Source organism: Fusarium oxysporum, chromosome XII, assembly GCF_013085055.1.
Source record: "Fusarium oxysporum Fo47 chromosome XII, complete sequence".
In the NCBI taxonomy this organism is placed as follows: domain Eukaryota; kingdom Fungi; phylum Ascomycota; class Sordariomycetes; order Hypocreales; family Nectriaceae; genus Fusarium; species Fusarium oxysporum.
Genome location: NC_072851.1, coordinates 1,210,825 through 1,237,267, shown reverse-complemented (window position 1 = coordinate 1,237,267; position 26,443 = coordinate 1,210,825). Strand labels below are relative to the sequence as shown.

The 26,443-nt window shown below is 48.6% G+C and overlaps 9 protein-coding genes across 9 annotated transcripts; 6 read left to right on the top strand and 3 right to left on the bottom strand.

Moving 5' to 3' along the window:
- Positions 1-492: 492 nt before the first annotated feature.
- FOBCDRAFT_234440 (uncharacterized protein) lies at positions 493-1,367 on the top strand. Its single transcript, XM_031193683.3, has 2 exons — positions 493-918; positions 964-1,367. Exons 1-2 carry the CDS (start codon positions 573-575, stop codon positions 1,254-1,256), a joined length of 639 nt encoding a protein of 212 aa, XP_031030304.2. The 5' UTR covers positions 493-572; the 3' UTR covers positions 1,257-1,367.
- A 1,249-nt stretch (positions 1,368-2,616) lies between these two features.
- Positions 2,617-4,423, top strand: FOBCDRAFT_171920 (major facilitator superfamily domain-containing protein). The gene is made up of 7 exons (XM_054707838.2): positions 2,617-2,809; positions 2,859-2,983; positions 3,033-3,265; positions 3,314-3,437; positions 3,483-3,755; positions 3,804-4,140; positions 4,191-4,423. The coding sequence occupies exons 1-7, from the start codon at positions 2,639-2,641 to the stop codon at positions 4,380-4,382; spliced, it is 1,455 nt and encodes a 484-aa protein (XP_054563813.2). The 5' UTR covers positions 2,617-2,638; the 3' UTR covers positions 4,383-4,423.
- A 307-nt stretch (positions 4,424-4,730) lies between these two features.
- FOBCDRAFT_234437 (uncharacterized protein) lies at positions 4,731-5,982 on the top strand. Its single transcript, XM_059609970.1, has 2 exons — positions 4,731-5,752; positions 5,808-5,982. The coding sequence occupies exons 1-2, from the start codon at positions 4,750-4,752 to the stop codon at positions 5,927-5,929; spliced, it is 1,125 nt and encodes a 374-aa protein (XP_059468187.1). The 5' UTR covers positions 4,731-4,749; the 3' UTR covers positions 5,930-5,982.
- Positions 5,983-6,305: 323 nt separating this feature from the next.
- On the top strand, positions 6,306-11,237 carry FOBCDRAFT_324897 (uncharacterized protein; the record flags this gene model as incomplete). Its single annotated transcript, XM_059612123.1, has 4 exons — positions 6,306-6,700; positions 7,163-8,272; positions 8,329-9,689; positions 9,757-11,237. The coding sequence occupies 4 exons, from the start codon at positions 6,306-6,308 to the stop codon at positions 11,142-11,144; spliced, it is 4,254 nt and encodes a 1,417-aa protein (XP_059468186.1). The 3' UTR covers positions 11,145-11,237.
- A 19-nt stretch (positions 11,238-11,256) lies between these two features.
- Positions 11,257-12,298, bottom strand: FOBCDRAFT_245977 (Alpha/Beta hydrolase protein; the record flags this gene model as incomplete). Its single annotated transcript, XM_031193677.3, has 5 exons — positions 11,257-11,320; positions 11,352-11,458; positions 11,500-11,543; positions 11,666-12,021; positions 12,096-12,298. 5 exons carry the CDS (start codon positions 12,296-12,298, stop codon positions 11,257-11,259), a joined length of 774 nt encoding a protein of 257 aa, XP_031030298.3.
- An 884-nt stretch (positions 12,299-13,182) lies between these two features.
- On the bottom strand, positions 13,183-16,422 carry FOBCDRAFT_254579 (10 TM acyl transferase domain found in Cas1p-domain-containing protein). Its single transcript, XM_031193675.3, has 3 exons — positions 15,798-16,422; positions 13,496-15,706; positions 13,183-13,443 (listed from the first exon to the last, which is right to left on the bottom strand). Exons 1-3 carry the CDS (start codon positions 16,122-16,124, stop codon positions 13,435-13,437), a joined length of 2,547 nt encoding a protein of 848 aa, XP_031030296.2. The 5' UTR covers positions 16,125-16,422; the 3' UTR covers positions 13,183-13,434.
- Positions 16,423-20,827: 4,405 nt separating this feature from the next.
- On the top strand, positions 20,828-21,719 carry FOBCDRAFT_234433 (hydrophobic surface binding protein A-domain-containing protein). Its single transcript, XM_054707837.2, has one exon. It carries the CDS (start codon positions 20,880-20,882, stop codon positions 21,396-21,398), a length of 519 nt encoding a protein of 172 aa, XP_054563812.1. The 5' UTR covers positions 20,828-20,879; the 3' UTR covers positions 21,399-21,719.
- Positions 21,720-21,923: 204 nt separating this feature from the next.
- Positions 21,924-22,995, bottom strand: FOBCDRAFT_254577 (uncharacterized protein; the record flags this gene model as incomplete). The annotated part of the gene is made up of 2 exons (XM_059611131.1): positions 21,992-22,995; positions 21,924-21,960 (listed from the first exon to the last, which is right to left on the bottom strand). Exons 1-2 carry the CDS (start codon positions 22,882-22,884, stop codon positions 21,924-21,926), a joined length of 930 nt encoding a protein of 309 aa, XP_059466396.1. The 5' UTR covers positions 22,885-22,995.
- Positions 22,996-24,638: 1,643 nt separating this feature from the next.
- FOBCDRAFT_254576 (pectin lyase fold/virulence factor) lies at positions 24,639-26,155 on the top strand. The gene is made up of 2 exons (XM_031193672.3): positions 24,639-24,751; positions 24,799-26,155. Exons 1-2 carry the CDS (start codon positions 24,664-24,666, stop codon positions 25,947-25,949), a joined length of 1,239 nt encoding a protein of 412 aa, XP_031030293.2. The 5' UTR covers positions 24,639-24,663; the 3' UTR covers positions 25,950-26,155.
- Positions 26,156-26,443: the final 288 nt, after the last annotated feature.

Genomic DNA, 26,443 nt, shown 5'->3' with positions numbered 1-26,443 from the left:
AATAAATTGAAATGAACTGAGATTGATTCAGATGGCATCTTACTCACCAGCCTACCTGTGTCTGGCTAACAAGAATCGCGGTATGGGCTGCCTGTTCCGTCATCTTGTCAATGGCCTCCATACAGGGTCTCCGTGAGGCTATGAGTCAGTTTGATGCCATAACAGCCTGCAACTTTAACATAAATGCGCGGCTTTAGATACAGGACCCAGATTCATTATCAATGTTGACTGGTCTCCATCCTTATGACTTATATGAACGTGGCCTGGCCATATTGCAGCATGTCCGGAAACAGACATAATTTCCTGAGAGCATCCCCAACCAGCTACTTAATCCCATTTAATGAATTCTTTATCCTACAATCTGTGGTTCAGAGCTATACGCTCATTTATCTTGTCTCACTGAGCCATAGATTGCCTGTAAGCTTCGATAATTCTTGTTGGTGAGTGAGCATTTTAAGTGGGACTGAGTCAATTTCGCGGCGTGGCGAACAAAACAACAGTCCCGTCAGGCCAAGAACAATTCGTGCCTCTTCTCAATTCGCATCATCCGTCGCATATGTAGCAAGGAAAATATGAATGGATTTATGAGCACCAGTCGACTTTGCGCGCGCCGCACGGGCTTCTTCGCGATCCCGCAATCGCGTCACACCACCTCGACCAACATCCCCTCGGTCAGTATCAGCCTGCAAAAACACCGGACCAGCAGCCAATGCTGTAGCAAAAAGAACGCCTCACAACCATCGACGCCACCATCTGTAACATCCCGCGACTTTTGGACCTTGAAGTCGGCTTGGAAGAGGGCTTCTGTCAACACTACGCGATGCCTCATCGGGTGTACAGTCGGCGATTTCGCGGCCATGTGGTTTCTCCAGGCCTATTATCCCGGGCTCAGTATGGGAATAGTGATGCCAATCTCAAGTTAGTAGCCAATCAAATTCAACAGAAGCAAAACTAATAAAGCAGTGGCCTCTGGTGTTTCAACGTCCATTCTTCTGGAGACGGTAATGCTTCGCATCGGCCGTGATGGATTGACTTGGCTTACGGCGATGAGGACAGCTGTTGGCATGAGTCTGATCTCGATGTTGACCATGGAAGCAGCTGAAAATGCAGTGGATTACTATTTGACGGGTGGCCAAGTTGCTCTTGACGATCCGTCATTCTGGCTTGCTGCTCTGGTATCGATTGCAGCGGGTTTCCTGGCGCCGCTGCCGTACAATTACGCGAGGTTGCGTAAATACGGAAAAGCCTGCCACTGAAAAGCCCACGAGAAAGCATCTTGCGTCTGGTTTTAAGCTTGTATTATTATGTGCGTGTCTGATGAACTATAGATAGATATCAGATGGAATCTCTATTCTTTTATATCACAACTGGTAGCCCAGGCTTCGTTGAGTCTGTTAGCATTTTCGGTAATCTTTTGCCGGTCTCGCCAGGCCGGGTCGTGATGCCGTGACTGATGCTTGCCAAGCTTTGTTATGACTCCAAAACCTCCCATTTTGACAGAAAAGTAAGAGATAACAGACATTTCGCTATTCTTCGATTAGGAAAGGCATTTGGCATGTGAGAACACTGGCGGCTCAAAACTGGTACCGGCTGGTCAATTGAGTTTTCACAGGGCACAAAGATTGAGTGCTGACATCGTGGAGCAGCCTCAACAAATAAACCCATGCATTCATCTCTCAACCATCGGCTTCAGAAAACAAAGTACCGCTTATAAATATCACCCAATCTACCCCAGGACCCCATTATTTCCCTGCAGCCAAGAAATCTCCAGAAACAACCCCAAGAGATCTAGCCAAGCCTGGCGTTTTATCTCTTGGAGTCTCGACCCTTTTCCGGCACGTAGCGCGACACGTGAACCATCGGAGCTTCATCAGTGTCCGAACCATTTTGCGTGATAGCTTTGCTGTGAGAGCAAATTCGCGGCGCAAAAAGTAGACTCCGGGAAGCTGTTTGTCTCTTATCTCATCTTGAGTTAGATCTGTGACGGAGAGATGCCGTTTCGTAGCGCCGATGAGATTTGTCCTCGGAGGTAGGGAGTAATGGTGGTGTCATTGAGAGGATGATCCAGGGCTGGATTAAGCATACTTTATGCGTAAAAATTACATGACTCGTAGCGCGGATCTGCAAATTTGGAGTTCATGCACAGCGGACAGTAATGATGGCAATGAGATTGAAGTCAGATTGATAACAGAGAAATCATACACAAAGGCTTTAACAATTACCGTTTTCTCGGGCTGAATGCGCGTATTGACATGCAATAATCGCTATGACCATCTCTTCATTCTTGACTGGATCTAGAGTCGCATCGGTCATCCCATCAAATCTAATGGTTCCCCCAGTCTCACTCACCATCTCCACAGCCATAACCCCATGCAGCACCAAATGAGACACTACACAGTTGTCATTAGCGTCACTCTCCCCTCCCAAATTAACCTTGAAAGTAACCTTTTCCTTCCTCCGGCCTCTACTTCTGTCTCCGGAGGCCATTTACCCCAGGTTTACCACCACTTCCCCAGGTTTATTCCCCGCCCCCCACGAAGATCACCGTCCAGAACCCATAAATATAGAGAGCCTGGACCTCTACGAAAATTTTCTTCTTCACGCCAAACTCACCAACACAACAGGAACAAGAACAATAATGGCTACCACTACTGACCAGAAGCGTGAGGCGCCCGAGTTTGCGCATGTCAATAGCATTCTTGAGGATGAGAAGCCTTCGCAGGTGGCGGAGCGAGATTGGACAGGTACTGCCAAGAAGACAGACCCTGAAGAGATCCGCCTTGTCAAGAAGCTTGATCTCTGGATCATGGTGAGTGATCTTCGCGCCAATGCTTGGCTGGGTTGCTGACATTTTACAGCCTTGTCTTTGTGTCATGTACTTCCTCAACTACGTCGATCGAAATGCCATCGCTCAAGCACGATTAAATAATTTGGAGGAGGATCTCAACATGACTGGTACCGAGTTCAACACGACTGTTTCGATGTACGTTGACGCGACTGTCAAGTTTTGGGAATAATGCTGATGGTTTTAGCTTGTTTGTCGGTTATGTTCTCATGCAGGTTCCCAGCAACATGTTGATCACCAAGGTCAAGCCTGGTATTTACATGAGTGCTTGGATGCTGGTTTGGGCTGCTGTCTCTGCTTGCACTGCTCTTGTGAAGAACTATGGTGGATTGGTCGCTTGTCGATTCTTCTTGGGTATAACTGAGGCTCCTTTCTATCCCGGTGCCACTTACATGCTCTCCATCTTCTACACCCGCAAAGGTCAGTTTCTCGCTCTCGAGAAGTGTGCAAGATACTAATGTGAACCAGAGGTTGCTGCTCGTATTGCTGTGCTCTACTGCGCTCAGATTCTCGCCACTGGTTTCTCTGGCCTCATTGCCGCTGGTATCTTTGCAGGTTTGGATGGAAAGGCCGGTCTTGCTGGTTGGCGATGGTGAGTTCCTCAGCCTCTCTCTTCAGAACCATCTAACAGCTATAGGCTCTTCATCATCGAAGGTGCCGCCACCGCCCTTGTCGCCATCATCGGTTTCTTCATGCTTCCCAACACTCCTCTCACCACCCGCTGGCTCAACGAACGCGAGAAGCAGCTTGCTCACGAGCGCATGGAGAAGGACAAGGCCTATGACTCTGAGGAGGGCGGTTCAGCCTGGGAGGGCTTGAAGCAGGCTTGCGCTGATAAGCGAACATGGCTTTTCTGCCTCATGCAGAACTTCCATCTTTCTGCATGCTCTTTCAACTCCTTCTTCCCTACGTGAGTGATCCTAGCTTGCTTTTCGTGTCCACGCTAACAGTGTCATAGTGTCATCAAGACTCTCGGCTTCAACACTACCATTACCCTCGTCATGACCTGCCCTCCCTTCATCTTCGCTGGTGCAGCTGGTATCCTCTTCGGTTGGAACTCTGGACGCATGCATGAGCGTACCTGGCACATCACCGCTGGACTATCTATTGCCGTTGCTGGTTTCGTTCTGGCTGCCTGCACTCTCAACACTGCTGCTCGCTATGTCGCCTGCTTTATCTTCCCCATGGGTGCCTATGCTGTCAACTCTGTCATCATCGGATGGGCGTCTTCTACTCTATCGCAGACCAAGGAGAAGAAGGCTGTTGTCTTGGCAATGACCAACGTCGGTGGACAGGTAAGATGCCCAGCTCTCTTGTTTCGGCACTCATGCTGACATTGGCATAGATCGGTTATATCTATGGTGCTTACCTCTGGCCCAAGAGTGACTCTCCTCGATATGGAATTGGTTTCGGTGCCTCTGCTGGCTTTGCTCTGTGCTCAATTGCCTGCGCTTGGGCCATTCGCGTCCTCTTGATCCGCGAGAACCGCCGCATCCGCGCTTCCACCTCTGAGCAGGTCAACCTTTATGGATACTAAATGTGGAATGATAGATGAATAACGTAGCCTATATATCTCGGGGATTTCTGAATAGATGATGTTCCGAATACTTGGCCCTTGTTACCGTGAATGTCGACCCACGTGGAGTGGATTGAGGGGAGTGTTTCAGTTTGTCGCATGCAGGCTGAGCCGCAGATAGTTCTTATTCGTTGTAAGCATACAGACACTGTTGGCTCAGCCGAGAAATGTCTATGGGCTTAGGCAACATAGCCTCATTATCTTGGCTGACTGGGTAGCCCAGGTCTGCCCCGCACGGTTGCCTAACTTGGAGCATGTGATAAATACGCAACTTAGCTAGAGATAAGCCCGCCTTACTCTTTCAATCCTTAGGCTTCTATCAACCAGAATGGCGACGCTACTTCGTCAAGATATCCTCTCCAAGGCCCCAATCCCCCAAGATGAAAGCCCTCTCTTTACCAAGCTTCCAGGAGAAGTCAGAGACAGTATCTTCTCTTATGTCCTCACGGATCACCCGGACCCAACACCAACCAAAAAGTTCAGAGAAAACACATGCTACACTCGCCCTTCCTATCTAGCAGCTCAATCAACCGATACCAGACTTCTTCGGACATGTCGCGCCATCTACCGCGAAACTTGGTTCAAGCCATTTCTCCTACGAGAGCACACAGAATGGGCTACAGGTGAAGATCGTGCTCCTCCACCTCACAAAGCTCCTCCACGCCTGGGCCTCATGCTCGCAAAGATCTCCAAATCTTTAGGTACAGACAATGTCGAGATCGAGAGACTGAGAGTCTTTGCTCAGATGTACAGACTCGAAGATAACGGTCTGCAAGACATCCTACGTACGCCCCATCTGGCTCCCCGCACCATGACGCTCACCATTCGTCACACTGATTGGTGGTATTGGGAGGATGACGAGCCCCTGCACTTTGAGGGAAACTGGATCGAGGGTGTTTGTCAAGTGCTGACTCCCAGTACGACTCAATTCTGCATTGAATTGGAGTCTCTCGAGCGGAAGAAGGATCAGGTCGACAAGATCGCCAAGCAGATGGTCGACGCATGGTTCTTCAAACGGCCCGATGGTGTTGTTCTCTACGCAGATACATCAAATGCCAACCGCAAAGTAAGTCGCTGGAGCGGTTCAAGCACTTGGCACGGTCAACGCTGGACTCGAGATGAAACGGAACCCAACAAACTCGACTACTATATCGTCTCCGTCACATTCCGTCCTCTGATCTCGATCGAGCGAAGCGGCGGCTCCGTAAGCGAAAAGGCAATCAAGGAAGCACAAGACCCTCATGCCCTGGATCGTCCCAAACTCTTACTTCCGGACAACCAGGAGAGAATAGTGGCCGAGAACCCTTGTGAGTGGGTTAGTGATTCAGATGGTGAGAGCGATTCAGATGAAGCATATTGTACAATGTTTGATTAACCCGAGTACAGACGATGCAGCATTTGAGGGATTTCTGCAAGATTCGGACAATGATGAGTGGTATGCGGAAATGGAGGAGATGTATGGCAATGGTCGATTCATGCAAGGGCTGTATGTCGGCCGCATGGAGTAGTGTAAATTCAGTCGTCAGCTATCTTATTTCATAAATACACTTTGGTCAAATGGCAGCTGTCTATGGTCTTGTCTCGTAAATTTCTAATATGCCTCGCCTCGATTCAGGCTGCTTCAACCCATGCCCAGAAATCTCAAAGTGCGGCTGAAATTCCAACCAACCACCAATCTCAAGCATTCGCAAAACCAGGCTGTGCATGTCTGCCTTACCCCGCTTCGTAATTATCGCAAAGATGACCTTTTCTGTTAGCTTTGTACCCTTCTGTCTTATCGTCAAGCCTTGAGCAGATGATGAAGTGGGCGAGCCCGCTCACCAACAACCACCAAAGTCAATACAGCCCAAGCCATCAACACCCATCTCGACATAGTAGTCAGCAATGAGGTTCCTCGACGTGAAGACATTGCAACTACATAATTTTGATGACGCCTCTGCATACCCGCCCTACGCGATCCTCTCTCATTGCTGGTATGCGTCCGAACACGAGCTGACCTTCAAAGACTTTGAAGATTTAAGCAAGCACACTTCAAAACCTGGATATGTCAAGATCATCAACGCTTGTCTGGCCGCCATTGCTCAGGGCTACAAGTGGCTTTGGGCGGACAATGTCTGTATCAACACAGAAGACGCGATCGAGAAGAACGAGACCATGAACAAGCTTCACTTCATGTTTTTGAATGCAGGGGTCCGTTTGCTATATATTAGCGAGATACCCAATGCAAATACCAAGGATAACGATAAAGAAATATTTTCATCTGAGGCTCCCAAGAGTCGGTGAGCGAGTCGCGCATGGACTTACAGCGAGTTGAGGCCATCGCAGAAGTCGGTATTTTATGCCGCCGATTGGTCTCAATTGGACCGAGAGTTTCTGGTTAAAAACAATACTAATGTACTTCGAATCAACCAATACGATGAATCAAAAGGAGACAGAGAATATTCCCTTTTTTCGTCAGACGGGCCAACTGGGGCAGAGTCACTGAGCTCGTTCATATCCTTCAGCTCTGCTCAAAGCGTCAATGAGGAGGAGCACGCAACTCTCTTCAACTCAGGACGGAATTTTCTCATCAACCAAAACAGACCCTCTTACAAATCGGCACCAATGGATTCATTCGCATATAGACGGGGTTTGTCTGATGATTCTGGTGATGATGATGTAAAGAGAGGTCCCAGCGATCCGCAAGCAAATAGGTGAGGGTACCCCAGTGCTTAGATGCAAAGACTAATTTGTTGCGATAGGCAAAGCGGCATCCGTATCCTGATTCTCGACAACGACTATGCCGTGAGAAATATACTATCACGGCTGCTAAAGCGTCTTATCACGGCTCAAGTCACTGTTGACAGTGGCTACGTGGTGAACTTAAAGGGATCAGGTTATGACATCGTTTTCGCTCGTGGGGAGGGAACTCCCCTGCTTTACATGCCGCCAAATTACAGTCATCGAGGGGCCGTTCGAATATTAAAAAAGCTCATTACCATGCCGATTCAACTTGGAGAATACCAGGTCATCTGCGAGTCGCAGAAGCAGAAGCTCCTTGTGCAGCTTGTATTGGCAGTATCTGGAAATGAGCAGGTCTACGAGAATGACTTCACGTTGATGTTTAGCGTCACGCTTTCGGATGGCTCTGTCCATGGACCAGCAATGTCGTTCTCAGATCTCGCTCCTCACATCTCTCTCCAAGAGCCTATAGCGCAAGATCAGCTATTGGATCATCCGACTATTGATCTTGCAACTTTGGATCTCTTTGGTGATCGGCAGGCCATGGGCCACCTCCGTCCGATGAAGGATGCAGGGCCAGCGGACAGCTACCCTCTCGACCCTGGTTCTACTAAGACCCAGAGCCCTCACGAGTATGGTAGTGTGCAAAGCGAGGTCATCACCAATAGCCCACATTCATCAACTTTTGACTTCACAGTCCAGAGTCATGGGACACGTCCTTCGACTGTTCCTACTTCTCTGCCGCATAAGCCCCGAAGTCCAAAGGGGGTCTTGGCCTCTCTGCAGACAACAGAATGCCAAGCGGAAGAAGAGGAGAATATATCATCAAGTCATCACAAAGACGAGCAGAATCAGTGGTCTCCTCACAATTCCGAAAATAGCGCTGAATTCGATACAGCTACAACGTATTCTTTTGATACGCTCTCTGATGACCCCAAATTGCAATACTTCCAGGCCTTCATAGATCAACTCGCTGAGGATGTGAGAGCGGCTACCGACGGAACAACTCTCAAAGACGTTGGGCAAGGGTTTCTCGACCAAACGCTCAGAGACTTTGCGTGGAAGCTGCATGAGGAGTCAACAAACCCATTTCAACTTGAAACTTCTGTCATAATCCACAGAAAGAGGAGGTAAGCACATTATGGATTTGAATATTAATATTTTCGCGATTCATGGCTATTGGCAGGAATATTGTCGACCTCCTCGACTTCCAAGTACCCGCATTTGAAGAAGCTGAGAGCGTGTCTGGCCAGAGTCTCGGGGACTCGGAGGCAGAGAATGGAGAAGAAACTTTCACAGTCCCTTTCAAAAAGGCCGAAGAAATGATCGTTGACTGGATAAATGACGTCAAATCTGGAGAACCGAACGATCTTTCACAAATGCTCCAGTACAGACGGTTCATCCAAGGATCCGAGGCTTACCGATGGCTTTTGACAAAGATCAGCCAGCAAAGTCGGCTATCTTCCGAAGAGCCTAGCCTGATGGATAGGATCGGCACCACGATCAGAAATAAGTTGAAAGAACGCATTCCGCACCACAAAATGAGCAGAAGGAAAGCATCCATCGGGTTCGAAATGACATACTCTGTGACATTGGATGTGATTGGAATAATGAAAAACTCCGGGATCTCTTCCTCCTTTGACAAAGCCTTGCCCAACATCCTTTGCTTGACAGGCAAATGGGACGAAGCGCAAGCTACAAGTGTTGCAGAATATATGGACCAAACATGGCCCCAGTCTGGCGGTGCCATTATTTCCCTGTTACAAGACCTACTCTCAGACCAAGAAAGGTCTTTTAGTCAATTTGATGGTGTGTCTCTAAGAAGTGCTCGATCTGGCATTTGGACAAAGCCTGCCTGGCCTGAAACCACTCGTGGGAATTATTCCAATCTTTGCCTTCTAAAGGGTACCGTGCACCAAGGCCATAACAGAGGTGTTCGATACGAAATCTCAGCCAGGGGCGGCTACTACGCTGTTTCTGAGGTAGGTGAACAGATTGCTTGGTTGGCTTCGGTCTTTCAAAAGCACACCAACTTTATATCGATCAGGCCATGCGTTACCGATGTCTCCACCACAGCCTTTAAGAACAACAGTGGAAGCACCACTGCCGTTATGGGACATTGCTCCATTTCTTTCTCCACACGCCCCGGAACCGCCTATAACCCGAGCCAAGGCTTCTGCTGGGAACGGTTGTTTGGCTCTCTGAACATAGTGTGTGGCTACCCAATACTACGACGTTCAATGCCAAAGTCTGGCCTCGAGGTGCCTTTGCGATACGCAGCATCTATAGTGGGATCTTCCGAGGTTGTCCAGTGGGATAAGAGACTGGTAATAAAAGGATTCAACATGTTGATGGTCGCTACACTAGTAACTGCTGATGTCATGGTATGGCATCTCCTCGTCAGTGAAAAGCCTGAGGAGAGAATCTCATACCTCGACCCGAGGCTCGATCATATTGATATCAGACCTTCTGACGAAATGTCCCTTCGGTATATTGAAGGCAAACGTCACATTGTTGGATGGTGTACTAAAGCAACAGACTTCTGTGGTGAGCCAAAACTTCTTCATGAGTTTGTCATTATACCAAATATCCGATTACTGACTCAAAGGAACAGGACATTCTACTGCTAATCACATGATCAAACCTGGCGGTCTACCGAAGGCATCAGCATCCATTGTCGTAGACAAGCTATACATAGAAGGTGGAAGTCCTGTTACTGCCGGCCTCATGCTCGACGTTAACAAAAAGGAGCAACCCTTTTGGCTCCAAAGAGAGAAAGACTACCCAAGTTTTCTTAATTGGGTCAAACTTCAACCAGTCGTTTTCTACGATGTTGGAGAACGTCGTGCATGGCTTGTCGACGGTGCTTCTGCCCTGCTCCATCTCGTCCGCATTTCACTTCACCTAGATATCAATGACCCCGAATCAGCCTACGACTGGGTCTATGATCCCAGCAAGCTTAAAGGCCACTGGCCAGGTGTTGGAAGTCGCCAAGCGGCACTTCAGACTTTAAAGAGTTGGGAAAACAGGGCATTAAATGTTTACATTGTTAACAAGCACATCGACCCGAATGGTGTACCTGTTACCAAGTATTCCACCTTCGAAGAGCGAGTAAAGACAATTCTTCACTCGATAGAGAAGTTGATTGATCGACAAGCCCAGGCGGCATCTCAAGACGGTATCAAGTTCTCTCAGACCTTGGACCCACGTCGGGATGTTGTCGGTTTCGACATCGTGGATATCATTGATCCCTCAGTTCCTATTTACCCGCGTATTCAGCATCTCAACTCATGGGGACACGGATGGATCGACTTGATACCGACTATTGGCATAACCGCCCTCTTCGGGCGGGGATTTGGAGATCTTATACGCGCCGATGAACCTGATTTGATCTGCCCAAGCTGGAGATCGGTTCCAGTAGGAAAAGACTATCTTGCTGCTTCCATATCAACAATGCAGATGCTCCATGAGAAACGTCTCCTTAGGATGGAGCCAGGCCTCATTGGAGGTGAACTGACTAAGAAGATTACTTGGGTAACTGCCAAAGAAGCATCTTTGCATTGCAAGTGTCTCAAGAGGAAAGGTAGCAATGATGCCCAAACTGCTGGGGCAGAGTGCAATCACAACCCTGTCCAATTCCTTGCCAAAAGATGGTGGTCCCGTACTGTACCGCATGGCTTGAAGCCTGTACAGTTAGGATCTCTTGACCCTGAAGGGGCTGTGATCTTCGATCACACTGTTCTGGGGCTAAGAACTGGAGAGAGATCGGCACCGAAACAGGCAGATGATGACGGTGCTGCATCGACAACCAGCGGCGAGCAGACCCAACTAGCTTCAGCAACTGGCTCAATCGTGAGTAAGACGACATCCATTACTGTCCCGAGCGTTGGAGCTTCCAGCCAAGACGCGGCAAGTGTTCAGCAGAGTTTACATACAAATAAGACAACGAGTGAAGGTAAGAAGAAGAGATGGTCGAGGTTCAAGGACTGGGTCAAAAGATGAGTGATGTAGCGGATTATTCAGGAGACTAGTGTGCTTTGAGAGAACAGACAATATACACAACCTCATTCAACTAGCTTCAGTGAGATAGGACATCCAAATATTCATTTCTCCGTCAATCCATTCCAACCAACTTCGTAGTCTTCATCGACTCTTCCTGCAAGAGCCCATGTGTCAAGCTGTCAAAGTGGCTCCAGTATACGGTGTTACCCGCTTGCTGAAGGAAGGTGCACATATTCTACCCCAACGTCCCGAAGAGGGTCAAAGCTACAAGTGAAGACTACCGCAGGTAGTAGGTCTTTCAAGTCTTCTGACTTCTACATTCCCGGTGACAGATGTACCGGTGACTTGCTGGCACGCTACGAGTGGCGTAATGATCAGCGAAAGAGAAGATGCCATTGTCTACATCCCGGCACTATTAGTTTCTGGTTACTTGCGTTGTTCGAGAACTTACACTCTAGATAATATCAGAGCTGTTCTCGATAGCTTCTTTAGTGTTGAAGTGAAGTCTTTTTTCGGGATACAAAGGAGCTGTGCCTTCAATGGTTTCTTTCTATTGTCCTTTCTAGGAAGACTCGCAGCGGCAGTCATGTTTCCACCAGCAGAGTCACCGCCTCCACAAACCTGATCAGGGCTTATACCTCGTTTTCTCCCTTCATCACCTTGAACCCCATTGATCATTGAATCATAGTCGTCCAGTTGGATCGGTAAGCTCCGTTCTAGTGCAAGCTGATACTCAACTCCAATAATGACGGCGCCACTTTCTTCAGCAACGATTCTCAGGTCATTCTCGAACTCATCCACACTGCCGACAGTATCTCCTCCATGAAAGTAAATCAAGGCAGCGGATTCGTTCTTCTTGCGCAGGTCATGACCAGATCTTGGGAAAGGAGACGGATTGGGCCGTGCGGACCACGGACGACAGAGAACTAGGCATCTCCAACCGGTGCTCACGTATCAAGCTCCAAAGCGTGGAATCCAAAGACTTTTAGATGCTCTTCTCGCTCTGTTGTGAAGTCGTCTTTGCCACCCAGGTGCAGGCTTGGGTTCTGCCTCACAAAGTTTGCTACCTCTTCATCGACGGTAGAGCGGGTGCCGACTGTTGGGATACCCGACTTTGTCGTTCTAGACAGTGCTGACGGAACGCAGGAATCCATAATTAATACTTGTAAAGTCGTCAATTCGCAAAATCTCTGGGCTTGATGCTTAGATATACCGTGTCAATGGAAGACACCAAAGGTGAAGTCAAGCAAGTACAAGTACAGTTGCCGTAATGTAGGCAAACGAGATGAAGGAGAACCGTCATAGATATCCAACTACTATGATTCGCAAAGAATCTGTATATTATTAGCTCATAATGTCCATGATTCTCTGGAACACGCAAAATCTGATGTTCGTCCCAATGTCATTATGGTGGAAGGTGAAATGCTAGGGCGCTAACAGCCCTGGTCGGATATGCAAATAGATCTGTTAAGCCACTAGTATGCTCCCTGGCAGCTGGAATCTGGAGAAAAAGATAACAATAACTGATATGCACCAGGCAAAACATCGCTATTGAATGGCAGTTTTGACATTGGAAATTACTCTGTAATTTAGTGTCGCTAGATGATAATGAAGTTGCAATGAGAGGTTGCAGACAATGTCGCTTGGCCAAACCTGAGTAATCTGAGATGTGAGATTGCACCAAAGTACATTCCTCTGCCGTGAGTGACCATATCCTGCGAGATTACGAGACCACAGGGATCTAATCCAATATAACCGCGTGAGGTTGACCAGTTTTTACTTCGAATGGAACTTTGGCCCAAGCGAAGTGTGCCCAATTTAGATGACACAAGCAATACATCCGCAACAATCACGCGACCGTCTCGACGCATGAATTGTCTGTGCCGAGCCAGAGACTTACCCGCCCTGTTTCGCCTCGTGCAAAACTCCACGAATGCTTTGCTAGCCTTAACAAACATCAAGATCCAATCCCAAGTCGCATCGCTCAGATCGGACATCGGAATTGCATGGAGTCACTCTTGGTAGGTATGCAGAGAAATAATGTATGAATCATGTAAAAATCTATCATTACGATATAAAATCTATGTCGTGCCATGTAGGCTTATGCATAAGCTTATTGATAAGCCTTGAATGTATGTCATGTCCAAAAGTCGGGTGAATGCGCCCGTGAAAAAGAAAAGCCAACACGCGTTTCGTGCGGAATGAATGAATGTCCCCCAGCTGACTCGTCGTCAATGGTACTCGCTACTCCAAACGCCTTGTTTTAATGCCGATGCTATGTGATGAATGTCTAGTAGAACTGAGAAATGTTAGTGATGGTCTGCAGTGAGAAATAGCGGACAGGAACTTACCAGGTTGAGTGTCCAGAGGAGGACAAAGAGGCCAAGCATGCGGAGCTTGAGGTTGTTGGCCCATGAGGACTTTGAGGGCATGTGCCGCGTAAAGCCAGAGAGCATGTTGCCGCTCATTAGAGGCTCAGCATCAGCCTTGGCTTCAACATCGTACTGCTCCTCTTGCTCCTGGGCTGCCCAATCTTTGGTCAGAAGCTTGACCATACCACCAGTAGCGTCGGCAACGCGGGAGCTGATCCACAAGAAAACGGGAACTATGATGATCAGAGACCTCCAGCGGTCGCAGAGGAGGCTACCATCACCCTTGAAGATGTCGAGAAGGAGAAGACCCTTGGTATCGGCAGCGAGAAGGATGTGGAACTGAAGGGTAAAGGTCTCGAGGGAGCATCGGCCGATCCAGGCGAAAGTTCGAGAGTACCATGTGCGGGTAGCAGGGAACATGTTGCGAGCAGCAATGAATCCCATGATGGGGATGAAAGAGAAGACGGGGTGAAGGGCAGTGTAATCCTGCTTGGTCTCGGCGCTGCTAACAGCAACCCACCAGTACAGAGGGATGGAGAGAATACCAGCGACACCGGCCAGGCCATAAGATTGGGTGAGGATCTTGTTGTACAGCTTGGTCCGGACGGAAGCGACACCCATAATGATACCGACGTAGACAATGAGACCATCAAGACCGAGACGGAACTGCCACTCGTGAAGATCCCACTCAATTCGGAAGACCATGTTCAAGGCATCGAAAACCCACTGCAGAACAGGAGTCCACAACATAGCGCCAGGGCAGATGGCAGCCGAAACAGCAATCTTACCCATGAGCGCCCAGGTGTTGTCGTTATACTTCTGACCAATTGCGAAAAGGGCGTAGATGATAAGGAACCAGAAGCTGACGAGGGGAGCGAAGTAGTAGAACATGTAGTCGGTGTTCATGAAGAAGGGCAACGCGCAGCTGAGAAGGTTGAGGCGCAGGAGAACGGCGGCGACACGCTTGAAGGAGAAATCCTTCTTGGAGCTGAAGAAAACACCATGACCAAAACCAGTCTGGAAGAGATAGGCGGCAACGAGGAGACGGATGCCGACGTAGATGTTGAGGTCGCGCGAAGCACCAGTCCAGTGATACACGAGGATGAGAGCCTGCATCCATCCCTTCCACTCGTCAGTCTGGTCACGGGACAAAGGCTTCGCATCGTCGAGAGTCGCGGGGGCGGCAGCAGGAGCGGCGCCAGGTCGAGGAGGTGGAGGCTTGGACTTAGTCATGAAGGCAAAGCCGACAATGAAGCAGAGAGCAGACATGAGATTGAAGTCGAACATGTTGTACTCCTTGGAACCCTTGGCGAAAGACTGTGTTCGGTCGGCCCAGTAGCAAGCAAGCAGACCTGTAACGAAGGTAGCGACATCGAGGTTGAAGATAGCCCACTTGGGAGCCTCGCTGGATCGAAGAGCAATAATCTCGGTGATGGCAGCACCGCCGACATAGAGAATACCGAGAGTGACGAGGATAATCTGGATGAAAGACTTCTGTCCATAGTCAGTGCAGCAAGTGCGATCATAAGGATAAGACTTCTGAATGTCGAGCTTGGCATTGCATCGAAGGTTAAGAAGGATCTGGGCCTTCATCTCAGCAACACTGTCGGTGACATGGAAACCATTCTCGTGGTCGCCGATAGCATCCTGCTGGTCATACGACAAAGCGGGGAAAGACCACAACATGGGAATACCAGACTCTTGTTCCTGTGTCTTGAGGAACTCATCAATTTCCTCGACCTCACCAGGCTGAGAAGCGACACCAGTCTTGCGGTAATCAGGTAGCATGTCGTAGAAGGGCGGGGCAATTGGCGCCCAGAAAACTTCGTTGCCAATTCCATCGCGAGGGTCCATGGGTCGGCTACCGAAAGGCTCAAAGTCCATGTTGGAAGCGAGTTCGGACATGTTGTTGAAGGCGGCCTTGAACATGGGAATAGACTCCTCCTTCTCAAAGCGGGCGGCGAACCAAACTCCCATTCCCATGAAGGCCAGGGCGGGACCCTTCTGCTCTTCGACGGGGACCTCATTGATCCTCTCTTCGTGGTAGAGGGTGAGTTCATTGCGGGCGACGGCGCTGTCGTTGCCAAATGGATCCCAGATTTCCTTAAGTCGAATACCGCCGAATTCTACATCGTGGCTTTCGTGCTTCTTGCTGTTTGCTCGTACCTCCTCGGCTTTTTCTGCGTCGAGCTGTCGTGGTGTTAGCGACTGTTGGTCATACAATTGAACATTGACCAAATAATTCGGCAACACATCTACAATTAGATCATCATCGACTTACCAGACGAGCCATGCCATAAAAGACCTGTCGAGTCGTAGAGTCACCAACAAAAAGCATGTGTCGTCCCTCCATGCACTCCTCAATCTCCTCCTTCTTGTACTTGTGAATCATACATCCAGGCGGCTGCCAGTTTGTAAAAGGCGCTCTGCTTCCATTCTCTGCGGGAGTATTCAACCAGGTTCCATCATTAAGCAGAGCCTTACAGCGATACGGATCATCGCTTAGTTGAAGCTGGTTGATGACGATGCCCAAGATGACGACCAGCGTCAAGCCGAGGGCCAGCACCCGGTTAAGCGCAACACCAGAAGTTGGGAGTGCTGCGCCCATTGTGACGTTTTATTTTTAGTGATGAGTAACGATTGTTTGTGGCGCCTAGCGCGGCGAGCGAATGACGAAAAAGAGAAAACGGAAAAAGAATTCGTTATGTTGAAGATGAAACCATCTGAAAGAGAAGAATCCAGAATGGCGATAGACGTTGGTGGAGTTTTGTTCAAGAGAGCGAGAGACAGAAGTTTGGAATACAAAAGCAAGAAAAACTGAGACGATAAACAATGGAAAGTTCAAGACAAGCGTAAGGAGGGACTTGACTTGCGTTTTGCGTTTGCGCGAGAGGGAGACAGACAGACGATCACTTTGAAACGATTGAAGATCTACTGTGAGGAGTATATGAGGTAACAGTACGCGTAAGTCTTCTGGAGTCTACAGGCCTGCAAATGCCCTACGGGTGCCCCTGATCGGCAAAGCAAAAGCTGGCATGACCCTCGTAGGGTTCCACAGTCCACAGAAAGAGAACCATGTCAGAGTGTCACTTTGGTGGAGAAAACTGTGTGAGAAACTGGATCAGCGTGAGACCGGCGGCAGCAGCGCCAGATAAACAAGTCTCCATGCGGTTACAAAGGTAAATAGTCGGGTGATTTAGCACGCTGAATTATCGTCAATAGTCTCGCAACGGCGTGGTGCTGCCCCTTACCTCGTGATACTGACTTTGCTGTTTTAAGGTTGCTTCTTTTAAGGTTGTGGGGTTCTAGAACCCATCAATAACGCCAAGTCTTCTCTCTCTCAGTAAAGAGGCCAATCGTTCACGCCATTTCTCTCGCGGTGCGACTGCCCCTTCCAGCTCCAGCGCTGACCCCTGACTCTTTAATCTCTTGGCTGAGAGCGCTAGAAACTGGGGTGGCTGGCCGGGTGAAAATTCTCAACGCGCCGGTTTGCAATGTCTATCGCCAATTGAAATGTGATGGAGCACGAATCCTCAAGGAACGGGAAAATTACCTTCCTTTCGCCCCGAAATGCAACGCTCAAGCGACATTTTATGCTCTGCTAAACTCAAAAACTCAATCTTTTACCCCTTGGCTTCGATAAAGAGAGGCCAAAAAGCTTGAAGGGATTAAGGTTACAGAGGTGTCTAGCCCCAAACGAGGCAAGCTGCCGGCCAATGCCTGTCGCTCAACCACGGACAAGTGTCTCAATCAGTTGTTGCGTCATTTGTGAAGCACTGGTTTGGCGTTTGCACCGTTCACTGGCCTGAACGTTTCCCCCTGTAATGCCCTCCCTTACAGGGGGTTTCGTCCCCTGGAACTTTGGTTCATGATCTGAGTCTTGGTAAAGATAACAACCACGCGAGGTGGGTTTATTTATATTACATCCTGCGGGATTCCGGTGATATATATATAATCACCGCTTCATATTGGCGAAATGCGTGATTCTCATGTCAGCGACTTCGAATGTTATAACTCATCTTGGACGTGAGATTCTGAAACCAGAGGCCCCCACTGATTTTTGGTGTGGTGGTAGTTTTTCCGCCGATCGTGCGACAATCAGGTTTTTTTGTCTCGCGGCAAATAAACAAGACAAGGACAAGGAAATTCCGTAATTAGATGGAGAATGGCAAAATGAAGAGTTGCGAAAACTCAATCTCCTCGACGCAAGCGAAGCTGGTGGAGTTGAAGCTTAGAAAAGATGGAGCTCGGAATCCGATTGACGACTCGGTCTAATGGATATGAATGAACAGTTTTGACTTGGCGGTGCGCTACGCAAAGCTTGGCGATAGAGTTCCTTTGACGACGATTTGAAGCAACAGTTTAACCTTATGTTTGTTGATGTGCAACTACCGCGATTAGTGGCACTGAATCTGATAATTCCGATGCTGCACACCAACTTGCATTGATTGCCGGCAGGGCTCGACTTGGTGAAGCAATTAGCCTGTTCTTTTGACCAGGATGGGGTTCTGTGAGAACATCGTCATTTTGGCTGCGGGCCTCCATCCTCGGCTACACTGAAGAAATCTTGAATGCATCCGTCGATAAGCATTGGTAGATTGGCATCGGCGATGGGACATAACTCGATTGTGTCCAGCTGTTATGTTTGTTGACCACTCAGTTGCCTGCTGTGTATGAAACCAGGCTGACGTGATCTGTTTGTGTTTGTGTTTGGTTTTTGCAGCCTTGTGTTAAACTGCCAACGGCAAGTTGACTGACTCAGTGAGTTATGCTCGGTCGGCCAACACCCTCAAATGCCCAAGAACGATCAATCAACAGACCGCACCTATAGCGACCGTGCGATGAAGAGTTCATTAGCGATTTGGCTACATTTTCTGTCACAGTGACACTTTGTTCATAGTCTCACATCCTGTGCCGTTGTCCTTTCAGCTGTAGGGTAGCTTGATGGACTGGAGGTTCAGCTGAACGCGTCACCTTTATCCACTGGGTAGATTGGAATGACGCATGTGCTCTATCACTTTTCTGGGTTCTGTGGATTATTCAAGTTGAATTATCTCAGTTGCCCGTCGGAAACAAAGTTGATATTCCCAGAATAGGTCGATTTCGGGCTGTTCTCTCGCATCAACTGAGTATATCTCACGTGATTTAGCACATGACGTCCAGACAGTCTTATCAGAATCTAATCAGTGATAACCAATCTAATCTTGGGTCTCTTATCTTATCTGGCAACTAAGACATCGTTCACAACAGTGACAACACCATATCTGTTTATAGATATTTATGTAGTTATCAGTTGACATCTAGCGACTACACTGTCTCCGCGAACGAGTGAAATAAAGTTTCTAGTTGATATGTCATGCTTGACATGTTTACATGAAATCAGCCTGAGATCATGAGTCAGGTTGTCTACACTTTTTAATCGACTCTAATCACAGAAATAAGCCAACAACCTCGCGCTGTAGGTAAGGATGGTCTGATGCAACATAAAGATAAATTTGAGTTTCGAGACAGCTTTTGGAGCCAGATTCTGGTATAGCAGAACAGGATGGCGTTATTACCTTACCGAGACGAAAACCTTTATCTGTTATCTTGTAATTGTTCAATCGTCATAAGTAAGAGTATGCTGATGAGAAGCAATCTAAGTTCAATATCAGCATGGTGTTAAGATAATATCAGTATTGAATATGAGATTGGTGTGATGACAGCATGCATTGCCTACCGAGTGGACTGACCTTGAAGCTGCAACGGCCGCATCAGCTTCTACATGAGGGAGAACTCACTTCAAATCACAAGGAACAATACTCGAAGCCTGTAAAATAAACTTTCAGCCTGCAGCTGTATTCTGTTTTGCTTCAAATGGCGCTATATTTCCTAGAATCCTGCCATCAGCTCTTCGGCTTAGTAAATAACCAACAGCATCGGCCTTGTGAACCAACAGCTGGAGATGCAGGCCGATCCTTCGACTCACATGCAAGTTCATCATGATTTACGGAAACTCACCGAAGTGGCTGGTTGCCGGTCGACGTAATTACTTTCGTCTTACGGATGATCAATCCTCTCGACTTTTAGATTGATTGTGCATCATGTGAGTTGACTGGGCTTGCTGGCTTAGCAAAGAGAGAATCCGTCTACATCATTCTTTCTATACTTCGTGCCTTATAAATCGCATTGACTGTTACCAGCCTTTTCAACGAACCGTTTGTAGAGTTCAAAATCAGAAACTCGAGATAAAAGTCTGACATTGAAGATTACAGGCTGATATGAAAGACACGAGTCGTGACGTCCCAAATACGGAAGGCAGATGTTATGTGCCACAGGATGCAACGGAAGATCTCCATCTTGCATAAAAGAGAATCACTATGGGTACCACCAGAATTCTTAATTTAGACCTGGATGTTCAACTCCACATGGACACATAGGGTTCTGCAAAGCCGAAACAGACTTCCAACGAGGTCAACGACTTCTGACTGCTAATAGTCTAGAAGTTGATATCACTTCCCTCGGTATTCTGAATCTTCAAAGGAACAGAGCCAACTCACCTCTACGACTTCCCCTCACATAATATCAGAGAGTGTCCAGTGTCAGCTGAGAGATGCAGATAGAGTCTGGGTTAGTCACCGGTAGTCCCTGCATAATAAGCATAAGTCAACCATCAAGTTATAAGCAATGCGGTATAGAACCCGTCTTCTCTCACGCATGATCAAGAAGCACACCATCGGGATGCAACACCACATTCAACTTAATCAATTGCTTAATTTCGCGGGCAATTGCTTCATCGGGCCCAAGTTCCCATGGCTGCAGAAGTTGGTTGAGCAACATCGCCGCTGAACCCTTGCTCCAGCGAATCCTTCAGCCAATGTAACCAACCCATTTCGTCACATTAGTCGTCATAATCCCTCAATTCAGATTTCGTCACAGCCCTAACCCGCACACATGCAACTCCATCGCATGTTTTTCACCGTGACAGCCGCGGCCAAAGATGCCGCAATCCTTGCAACGCTGATATTTCTCCCCACATAATATCGTAGATTGCCAAGTTAAGATCAGCCACTTAGACAAAAAGCCCGCGAACTACCAAGAGATTACCCCATGGGGATATGGGCTCATGGACGTTGGTCGTCGACAACACGGGGCTGAGTTCCTTTTTGAGGATAGATGCGGGGATACAGGTTGGGATTACACGAGGCCACCATCGCAGCCTTCCGAAAGGCACAGCAGAGAAAAACCAAACTTGCATGTGAAGTGTCGGTATGGACAGTACTTAAAGACGGGGTAGCTCTTGAGACACGAAGAGTTTCTCCTTGGCAGATCTTGCAGTCCAATTGACCAATCGATTACTCGTTGTATCAAGCTCTCAGACAATATGCGTCTCAGCCTTCTCCCCCTGATTGCCCTCGCTGGCTCTGCCTTCGCATCTGGAGATTCTATCTCGACGGCCATTGATAACATCTCCAATGCCACGCTTGCTCTCAACAAGACTGTAGCGACGTGGCCTCAGACCCTTCTCGGTGCTCTGCCAATTACTACAAAGTCAACACTGCTCCTCACCGAGATCCACAAGGGCTTTGTGATCGCTCGCGAGTCTGAGCCTCTATCTCTCGAGGAAACCCTCCAAGTCGCAAAGGCTACATCTGAGCTCAGCGCCGACGTCGAGCTCACCATCAACACCATCATTGCCGCCAAACCCAACTTTGACAGACTACAAGTCAGCCCTGTCATCCTCCTCAACCTGAACCTACAGCGCGCCCTCAGCCAGGACTTTTCGGAAGCAGTCATATCCAAGGTCCCCAAAGACCTCCAAGGAAACGCAAAAGCACTGGTGCAAGGCATCGACGACAGTTTTGCAAGGGCTATAAGCAAGTACAGCAAACTACGAGGTTAATTGGGAAATGAGGGACGAGTAATGAAATGAGTGATAGACGCGCGACGACATAATTACCTTTCTGGGGAGGCCATTTTAGCAGAGATTTTAATTTTACCATGAGTTGTCGAGTAATACCAACCTAGAACGAGAGCAATTGATCTGTCAGATTTGAGGGAATTTGTTTATACCGGTTGAGGAAGTTGAATATGTCAATGCCGAGGCAGATGTTTGACACGTGAGGATGTTGGTGAGGAGAAGCCGGTTCGACGTCGACTAAAACCAGGAACCGCTCGGGGACTAACCTATCAGAGCTAGAGATTTGCAGTGATACTACCCAACGAAGAAGACATAAAACGGTCAACTCATGTTATGCAATTTGAATTGTGAAATTGAGTATTATGAAAGAATTGTTCGTCTTTGTTATCCCTGTAAGCTCTATGTAAGAGTGCGGCGATCTCGGTCTTGCCGTGAGGTGGATTCATCGGGTAGAATTGTCTAATTGATACTCGCGATCCAATCAGATTCACCGGAGCTCATACTTATTCAATCAAGCCCAGATGAATCTTTCAATTTCACTGTCCTGTGTTTCCATGTCATTTCCGTCGTCCGACTTCTCATTGCCCTCACGACGTCTCCACTTCTTGCTCATGACCTCTTTGAACTCCCCAACATCTGACTGCCCATTCGTGACATTCTTAGTGAACGGACGAACAACTTTGACATCTTCGAGAGGTCGAAGAGTGGCCTCAACATCTGGGGCAACAAAGAGAACGGCGCTGAGTCTTCGAACACCAGGCGTTCTCCTAACTCGATGACGGGTTGCTCGGATGTTGCCTTCACTAAGGATCCCAGCGCACCAACCGGCAAGGACAACCGTTGCATCGCCGGGAACAGGAACCCAAAGGCCAGGCTGCTCGGCGTGTTCAATTTCGAGCCCTGACGTTCCGTCTTGGAAGATGATGGTGAAGGTTCCATAGTCTGTATGGGCGCCGCATCCGTCATCACTCGTCGGGTCGGCAGTATCCGTGTTGTAGTCGCATAGACGGTAGTTGAGATTGCCAGTCTTGTGGACTTGACTGAGATCAGCGCCGATGAACTCATGCATAATTGACCTGATTTGGGCGACATAGGTGCTGTTGACGTCTTGAAAGAAGTCCAGGACCTCGTTGAATCCATCACCGGCCAGTTTCTCGCGCAAGGCCTCCGGAATACGACCATTACGGGCAGGCGAAAGATCAATGGTGAACTTCTGGTCGGAAGTAGCATTGTTCATCGCAGCTATCTTGAAGATGCCCCGCTTGGGATACGCAGCATTGAGAGATGAGGCATCCTCAGCATTGGCTCGAGGATGATCAAATAGACGCCAAATGGCATCAAAGGGTGCTTTGACATGAGGCTCAAAGGAGAAGATGGCGGAACTGGAGCTAAGTGCATGAACTGAGGTGTCTAAGAGAGGGCCGGCGTTGATGGCAGTGGGGAGTGGGAACAGCCGGTTCAACTCCATAGGAGCTCAGAGAAGCAGCAGTGGTGGCCATGATGACAGGGCTTTTGGGATTTAAAACAATGCTATATCGATGCCTTGCTTACGATATGATGAGAGTTGAGGGGATCTAGAGACTGCATCGTCATCTTCAGAAGTGCGGGGAAGATTGCGGGGCGGAACCTCGAACATGAGGCTTGGGAACTGATTGGCGTTGGTGATGAGGTTGGTGTTACTCCATCACTTCGAGGGTCTTGACCTTTGGGGTAAAAGAAATTGTTCTAAGACCTCATGTGCGGATTTACCATACCTAATTACTGACAAATCCACCGACGGAGGCAGACTGTTACAACAGACGCGCAACAGCATCCACCAAGATCAGCGACATCATGAGCAAGGACACTGACCACACAGTAGTAGATGCCCAAGGCTGGTCAAAGTTGGGAGCAAACAGCAATCCCAACCGAGGAGGCAAAATAGCTGTCGCTGCGAGCCAGCAGTTGGTCCCATGACCCCTCATTAGGGCTTCTTTACATCGATTTCTGAGTTCAGTAGCGCAGGAACGTGGCCTTGGCATTCGATGATCGCTAGGCTGAAAAGGCCCAGAATCAAACTGGGCGATCCAGCCCAAGCCACCAGCTTCATTTCCAGGGCCTTGGGTTCGTCCACGTCGTGGGGAGCCAACTCAAAGCAGGATGGACTTGTCGGGGATGCCACTAGCTTTCAGCTTATTGGGAGCCTTTTCAGCCCTGTGGACGGTCTCAAATCAACAAGCCTGAGCATTTTCCAAGATGGTGGTCGTGGTCGAGGTAGAAAGTGTCCAGCAGGGTAAGACAGATCGTCAGGGAGAAACAAGTTTCCAAACGATGCACCATAAAACAAAAGTATGGGGTAATAGTCCCGGATCTACGGTACTATCGATCTCAACTTCTGCTGGTTGATCTCCGCTTTAGAACGGAGATTAATGCACTACCCCTGTCAGACCGTTTCGTCCGAGGGGATCGAGCCCTTGCGGCTGAATTATAGTTTCGTAGTTGGCGCCCTACTTCAGGCACAGGGCGAAGCCACACAACGGCATATTCCGTTTTGCCCTTTCCCCTCAAGAATGTCGTCGGGTCCTCGCGATGCCGGATCTTCGTGGCTGCGAGTATGGTGTCATTGAAGGGACGCTGTGGCGTCCTTGGTCGTTGCGATGATGAGAAGGACTGAGGGGTTCATTTGGGTGACATTCTCGCACAGATCAATCTTGATATCTGTAGTCATTAAATTTTATGTTGTTGAAAGCTTTGGGTGTTCCTACTTCTCTTGTGAGAAGCCGCCGCTTTAGGCTTTCGCTGCAGTCTCATTGCAGAAGTCCTACCATCCTTGCTCAAGCTGGAGCACTTAGACTCTTAAATGCAGACAAACATGTCGATGACGATGATTTGATGGTGTTTTCTTTTTTTCAAAAGAAGACCAATAGCGACGCCTTCTCGCCAACGTTAAAGCATTCCCTCCTACAGTAAGCACCTATCAGCGCCTCACACCCTACACCATATCGAGGTGGCTTGACGACTATTCGACGCCGTGTTTGCGTCCTGCTGCCACCTCAACTATAGCTCTTGCTGTTTCAGGTAGAAGCAAGCGAATACTAGCTTGAGTGGCTGCATCTGAGGGCGAGACCTCAGCCTTGATCCCTTTTCTCGGGACCGATGGCTTGATGGTTTTGATGTTGGGTGTCGGTGGTATATAAGGTCTGTCGATGCCACAGATCTTAGCCACATAATCCAGTTCGCAAACTAAGACAATCGTTTACTACCCATCATGAAGTTTAGCCTCACCTTTGCAGGCCTCGTTGGCCTTGCCGCTGCCTCGCCCTTCTCAGAGCACGATACCTCTGGTGGACTCATGCGTTAGTACATCATCTGAATCCTCCAACATTGTTACTGACTCTTACAGGCCGAAACGGGAAGTGCAACTGGAAGGATCAGCACTGCTGCGCTATCCCCGACAAGTACAAGTACTCTTCTCCATCCGACACAAAGAACTACTACGGATATGGTCGCACTATCTACGTCAAGTCCGGCAAGAAGATCCAAGACGCCATCAAGAGGGCCTCTCCCGGTGATCGCATCATCGTTGAGGCTGGTGAATACCCTGAGCAACTCGTCATTGATAAGGATGGCATTCAGCTTGAAGCCCATGGCATCGTCCGCCTCACCAAGCCTAAGAAATACAAGCGCAATGCATGCACTGGTCTCACCCAGGATGAGAAGAAGAATGAGCTCCAGGCTGGTATCTGCATCACTGGCTACAAGGTCCAGACAACCGAGTACAAGACTGAGCACAAGCGAGTCACCTCTGTCAAGCGGTTTGTCAAGGGAGTTTCGGTCACTGGCTTCAGCGTTGAAGGTTTCTCTGGCATCAACATCGCCATCATCGGTGCCAAGAATACTCGCATCACCAAGAACAAACTCACTGATGCTCCTGCTTATGGTGCTCTCACCCTTGGTTCCGTCAACACTGTCTTCCGTGAGAACGTCGTCACTACCACTGCTGGCGGCTTCATCGGTATCTGCCAGGACAATCTGTCCGATGTGCATACCGTGAAGAACGACGTCTCTGCGCACCTCATTGGTGTCTGCGTTCAGACCAATGGCGCATTTATTGGGTACAACACTCTTCATGACAACTGCATAGGTATCGTCGTCGACCCTGGTGTGAAGGATGCCAAGATTGTGCACAACTACGTTGGGCCAACTCCTCCTGCGTGCGGCAAGACCTCGTATGGCATCATGCTCGACAGCGCTGTCGGAACTCTTGTTCGCGACAACACCATCGAGGGACAGCGTGGCACTGGCTCTTCAGGAGTCGGTATTCTCATCTACGATGATACTTGTATTGCTACTCCCGAACAGCCCCTTTCTCTTGCTTGCATTACCCTCGGCGGTAAAGCTCCCAAGGCCAATCATAACATTGTCATTCGAAACACCCTGAAGAACAACGATAACGATATCCTGAGCTTGGGCAAGGGAGCTGGCAATGTCATCAAGTGCAACACTTGCGAGAACCCTGCTAACATCCAGGCTGGACAGTGCAAGAAGCCTTAAAGGGGTTTGATTAATCTGGTCGTAGGTGGTATGGGTGCCTTATTGCGATGATTCACGATGAATGTTTGCGATCAAAGCGTGAAGAAGCGGGTAATGGGTAGTGACTTTTGGACATTGATTGAAACTATTGGCATGTAATTCGACTGAACATGTATTCTATTCTATTTTCAATAAATGTTACTTCATGTCTGAGTGGACATACCTTACTGCGTGATACTTGAACGTGCTTTCTGTTCTCTAAGTAGAGTACGTCTCGGTCAAGTGGCTCTTTCAAGTTTTCTTCACAGATCTTGTTCTTGTTATGTCGAACTCACGAGAGGATTCCGACGCGCGTCAATTATTGCATCATGGCGTCAAAATCGAGAAGGTCGCAATCGATCAACTCGTGATTCGCCTAGTGCTCGGCATTTTTGTGGTGCCATGATGGGGCTCTCGTCGTATGCCGAGACTTCAGCCCTTATCGACTTGGACACCAAGAATGATTTTCGCATAAG